The sequence below is a fragment of the Hypanus sabinus genome, unplaced genomic scaffold, assembly GCF_030144855.1.
Source record: "Hypanus sabinus isolate sHypSab1 unplaced genomic scaffold, sHypSab1.hap1 scaffold_526, whole genome shotgun sequence".
Lineage (NCBI taxonomy): Eukaryota > Metazoa > Chordata > Chondrichthyes > Myliobatiformes > Dasyatidae > Hypanus > Hypanus sabinus.
The window spans coordinates 193,221-199,220 of record NW_026781388.1 but is presented as its reverse complement, the minus strand read 5'-3'; the positions used below and the strand labels follow the sequence as shown (position 1 = coordinate 199,220).

The window sequence follows — 6,000 nt, the reverse complement described above, 5'->3', positions numbered from 1 at the left end:
TTATAGGTTACTGATATGGGGGCAGTGTAGACTGATATGGGTTACTGATAGGGAGGTATGTCAGGGCTGATTATGGGTTACTGATATGGGGAGATGTGTAGGGGCTGGAGGGGAGTTTACAGAATTAGGAAGGGATGTAGGGGCCGGAGTGATGGAAAGGAGTGTCGGGGCCAATAGGGTGTCATAGAGATGGGGCGGGTGCAAGGGTCAGAGGGGACAACAGAGTGTGAGGGGGATAGGGACCAGAGGGGGGTATCAGAGAGACAGAGAGGGGTGTGGGGGTCAGAAGGGACAACAGAGAGTGTGAGGGGGATAGGGACCAGAGGGGGATATCAGAGAGACAGAGAGTGGTGTGGGGGTCAGAGGACAACAGAGAGTGTGAGGGGGATAGGGACCAGAGGGGGGTATCAGAGAGACAGAGAGGGGTGTGGGGGTCAGAGGGGACAACAGAGAGTGTGAGGGGGAGAGGGACCAGAGGGGGATATCGGAGAGACAGAGAGGGGTGTGGGGGTCAGAGGGGACAACAGAGTGTGAGGGGGAGAGGGACCAGAGGGGGGTGTGGGGGTCAGAGGGGACAACAGAGAGTGTGGGGATAGGGACCAGAGGGGGGTATCAGAGAGACAGAGAGGGGTGTGGGGGTCAGAGGGGACAACAGAGTGTGAGGGGGAGAGGGACCAGAGGGGGGTGTGGGGGTCAGAGGGGACAACAGAGAGTGTGAGGGGGAGAGGGACCAGAGGGGGATATCAGAGAGACAGAGAGGGGTGTGGGGGTCAGAGGGGACAACAGAGAGTGTGAGGGAGAGAGGGACCAGAGGGGGGTGTGGGGGTCAGAGGGGACAACAGAGGTTGTGAGGAGTTTTGTGGCTGGAGGACAGGCAAAGAAGTTTGTAGAAACTGGAAAGAAGAATGAGAAATGTTTTGCCATGACAGCCATATGGGTCATGAACCCATTGCTTTGATATGTAGCTGGAATGGTGGGTATTGAGATATCCTGCTCAGGCAGGCCTTCAATAAATGAGCCCATGTGCGTGTTTTTCCATCAGGGATCTGCCCCTCCTATGTTAAAGTTGTCAGTGGCACAGTCTCTTAATCAGGCAACAGCACAGTGGAAACACTCAACAGGTCAGGCAGCATCTGGAGAGCGAAAACATTTCAGATAAATGATGCTTCGTTAGAACTATGTTTCTCTCTCTAAAGCTGCTGCCCGACCTGCAGCAGTTTTTTTTGCTTTTCTGAAGATGCTTCTTGAGTGAGTATGGTCGACTTTCCCGTCTTGTTTTGTGCCCAGTTCCTCCAACGGCTGGTGTGAGTGTCGTCACTGATTAACTGGACTCTGAAAACTTGCACTCATTTCCTCAATCACACTTTATTTACTTGTGTACAAGCAGAACAGTGTGGCCCTACGCCGTTCTGAAGTTTGACCAGACAGATTACATTTTTATACAGAATAGACTAGCAGCTACAGATTTTGACCAATTGGTAACCTTGCGTATGTTTGGGTTCTTTACTTACAAGATCAATTGCCATTCGCAATACAATCAATACAGGCATCCCACCCTGCAAAAACTCGTTTCAGGGAGGTAGCACCTCCGCCCCCAGCAACCCCATGTCCCCCGCACCCCACCACCCCCCGGCCGACCTCCAAGAGTGTATGTAATACTTTGATTAGTGATTTTGTCTAATCTGCAAACCAAGTTGGGTAGATGCAGAAAATGTGACATTAAAGTATGTACTTATAGTATTTTATATTATATTATCATGGTCTTTTTTTTATTCTATTACAACTTTAAGCAAGTCTACAGGAAGTTTGGCTTCATCCCGTAGGACTTCAATAGAGTAGCTCCTTAGCAGCCAGCCAGCCAGTTTAAATAACGTTAGCGATGCTAATGTACAAATGACACCTGTTAAACTCACCTCAACATGTCTTTTCCATTTTAACCCACCATGGGCAATAGAAAAGTCACTGTTGCAAACAGTGCAGCCAGCAACACTCTCATTATTTTTGAGGTCGACTGTAAAGCCCGCCCACAGAGAAAACTGATAGGTCTACTTAGCACGAAGAGAGACCAATCAGGATGCTCCCTCTCCCTCTCAAAAAAAATCAGTTTCCGAGATTTGTATATAATTTGTGGGAATCAGGGAGCCGCGATCAATACGCAGGAGACTCCCAGAACTTCCAGGAGAGGTGGGATGTCTGGTCAATAGAAGCTACAAGCTACCAAACAATGATATTTCGAAGCTAGTAATTGTTGATGCATGTCTCCTGCATCCCTCTGTTACATTCTTATCTCCGTCTGCCAAGTGGCTCCAGTCCCCTGTTGCACAAGGCGTAGCCCTGCTCTTCAGTGATAGTTCTTCAAAGAGCTGTCTTGCCTGTACATTATCTTAACCCTTGCCCTGCTGCAGCTTCCATACTCGAGCTGGAAGGGATGACTGCTTGGTGTGATAATGTTCTGTTTGCCGCATCAGAAGAGTGAGTACAGCAGCCTGTTAGCTGCGAGAAGCTTTGGGTGAGGTTGAGAGGAGTCTGACCGCCTGCTCATTCTCTCCATATGGAGAGGTGATGTACACCACAGAGGTCCTCTGGAAATTTCACCTTCATTTTAGAGCCAGCCTGAAAAGATTTCCTTTCAGTAGAGAAGGTTCTCTCAAATGGTCCTGGGTTTAGAGGGTTCCTTCAAAGAAAGGAACTCCACTTATTGGAGGTTAGAGAAGCAGAGGCAGTCTTATTGAAGTACAAGCTTCTTCAATGCCAAGAGTTGACTCCTCTTATGGGAGAACCCAGAACCAAGTGGTATGACTTCTAAAGGCAGAGAAACCCACCACACAGAAAGGAGGGGGAGGATCTACTCTCGGGGTGGTGAACCATGTGCTACAGAGAACTGTGGGGAGAGAATCTGTGTGTGAAGTTGGAGAGAGATTTCTAATCTGTTAGCGAAGCCGAGGATTGCAGGGACAGAACAGGGGCAGGACGAGTTCACCTGACCACTGAAGCCTATCAGTATGATCACAATGAATCTAATCCAGGTTTCAACTCTCGACTCACTCTCAATTCAATAGAAAGGACAAGAAACATTGAATCATCTCTGATCCATTGAATGGAGAAGCAGGAGTGAAGGGCTGAATGGCCTTCTTTTCTCTACTTCCTGCAATCTCATCCTCTTGAGAAGTGAATGGGTTAGGAAATTCCAAGTTGGAAGTCTTTATTGGTTTTAACAATGACATTTATTGTTGGGTGTCCTGCCCTGTAATTTAAATTGCCAGGCCTGTGGTAGAGCAGTCCCTCTGACCCAGCCAGGCAGCAGCAACCCCATATCCTTTTTCAACTACCTGCCAACTTCGAACCTTAGCAACTCCACTTCTCTATGCAACACTCCCCTCCCTCTCGTGGACCAGTGATACTCCAGTGCTGAGAACAGAGGCTCCAAGCCCCAGATGGGGAAATGGGCGCTAAAAAGTCACGAGCTCAGTGAGTCTGCCGACCTGGTCAGGTGGCAGCTTGAAAAGGGCGAAGCCAGGCGTCCCTCTATTAAACCGCATCTTGTCACTCCGCTTGCCAGTCAATCATTCTGTTCTGGACCTATTGCCCCTCTTTGCGATGGGTACTGGCATGCCACTTGTCTTCCCCTCGGCAACCCCTCACCTCACTGGAATCTGATTGAGGCGTACTCTGTAGCCTCAGCCTTGGGGACCATGGTATCTCTGCAGGGCAGATCTTGGAGCTGGGCATAGAGGGGGCCCTCAGGTTTGCTGGGCTCTCCCTGTCCAATATTCCTTCCTGTTGGTACTTTAGGGTAGCCCTGTGCAGCCGTGCTCTCCGTGTCCTGGAAATGGAAAACAATCCAAATGATTCACTGGGGCAGAAAGTGCAACACACTGTATAAAGCCGTCCGTGATCATATGCATCAGTCGTCCACTCCATCTAAAGCATCCACTTTGTTTCTGACCCTCCCCATCTCGCCAAGGCTCCTTCCCACTTGGTCTCACCTTCATTGATCTCCCTCTCGGTTGCTGACCCTCCCCATCTCGCCAAGGCTCCTTCCCACTTGGTCTCTGCTTCATTGATCTCCCTCTCGGTTTCTGTCACTCTCACTTATTCCCTCCCTGTGGTGAATGACGTGTGCCTGTCTGGACACCCCCCTGCTGACTGTGGTGAACGACGTGTGCCTGTCTGGACACCCCCCTGCTGACTGTGGTGAACGACGTGTGCCTGTCTGGACACACCCCCTGCTGACTCTGGTGAACGACGTGTGCCTGTCTGGACACACCCCTCTGCTGACTGTGGTGAACGACGTGTGCCTGTCTGGACACACCCCTGCTGACTGTGTTGAACGACGTGTGCCTGTCTGGACACACCCCCTGCTGACTCTGGTGAACGACGTGTGCCTGTCTGGACACACCCCCTGCTGACTGTGTTGAACGACGTGTGCCTGTCTGGACACACCCCCTGCTGACTCTGGTGAACGACGTGTGCTGTCTGGACACACCCCTCTGCTGACTGTGTGGTGAACGACGTGTGCCTGTCTGGACACACCCCTCTGCTGACTGTGGTAAACGACGTGTGCCTGTCTGGAGACACCCCTCTGCTGACTGTGGTGAACGACGTGTACCTGTCTGGACACCCCTCTGCTGACTGTGGTTAACGACGTCTGCCTGTCTGGACACCCCCTGGTGACTGTGGTGAACGACGTGTGCCTGTTGGACACACCTCTGCTGACTGTGGTGAACGACGTGTACCTGTCTGGACACCCCCCTGCTGACTGTGGTGAACGACATGTGCCTGTCTGGACACCCTTCTGCTGACTGTGGTGAACGACGTGTGCCTGTCTGGACACCCCCCTGCTGACTGTGGTGAACGACGTGTGCCTGTCTGGACACCCCCCTGCTGACTGTGGTGAACGACTCGTGTGCCTGACTGGACACCCTCCTGCTGACTGTGGTGAACGACGTGTGCCTGTCTGGACACCCCCCTGCTGACTGTGGTGAACGACGTGTGCCTGTCTGGACACCCCCCTGCTGACTGTGTTGAACGACGTGTGCCTGTCTGGACACCCCTCTGCTGACTGTGGTGAACGACGTGTGCCTGTCTGGACACACCCTTGCTGACTGTGTTGAACGACGTGTGCCTGTCTGGACACCCTCCTGCTGACTGTGGTGAACGACGTCTGCCTGTCTGGACACCCCCCCTGCTGACTGTGTTGAACGACGTGTGCCTGTCTGGACACCCCCCTGCTGACAGTGTTGAACGACGTGTGCCTGTCTGGACACCCCCTCTGCTGACTGTGGTGAACGACGTGTGCCTGTCTGGACACCCCCCCTGCTGACTGTGTTGAACGACGTGTGCCTGTCTGGACACCCCCCCTGCTGACTGTGGTGAACGACGTCTGCCTGTCTGGACACCCCCCTGCTGACTGTGGTGAACGACGTGTACCTGTCTGGACACCCCCCTGCTGACTGTGGTGAACGACATGTGCCTGTCTGGACACCCTTCTGCTGACTGTGGTGAACGACGTGTGCCTGTCTGGACACGCCCCTCTGCTGACTGTGGTGAACGACGTGTGCCTGTCTGGACACCCCCCTGCTGACTGTGGTGAACGACGTGTACCTGTCTAGACACCCCCCCCAAGCTGACTGTGGGAACGACGTGTACCTGTCTGGACACCCCCCTGCTGACTGTGTTGAACGACGTGTGCCTGTCTGGACACCCCTCTGCTGACTGTGGTGAACGACGTGTGCCTGTCTGGACACACCCTTGCTGACTGTGTTGAACGACGTGTGCCTGTCTGGACACCCTCCTGCTGACTGTGGTGAACGACGTCTGCCTGTCTGGACACCCCCCCTGCTGACTGTGGTGAACGACGTGTACCTGTCTGGACACCCCCCTGCTGACTGTGTTGAACGACGTGTGCCTGTCTGGACACCCCTCTGCTGACTGTGGTGAACGACGTGTGCCTGTCTGGACACACCCTTGCTGACTGTGTTGAACGACGTGTGCCTGTCT

The 6,000-nt window shown here is 52.9% G+C and overlaps 1 protein-coding gene across 1 annotated transcript in view; it reads right to left on the bottom strand.

The window, feature by feature from the left end:
- Positions 1–1,613: 1,613 nt before the first annotated feature.
- The window catches only part of LOC132389288 (myeloid cell surface antigen CD33-like), a 114,947-nt gene continuing 110,560 nt past the window's right edge, over positions 1,614–6,000 (bottom strand). The window contains exon 7 of the mRNA XM_059961790.1: positions 1,614–3,823. Within this exon, the coding sequence (XP_059817773.1) occupies positions 3,644–3,823 (180 nt within the window). The 3' untranslated portion in view covers positions 1,614–3,643. The remainder of the gene's footprint in view (positions 3,824–6,000) is intronic.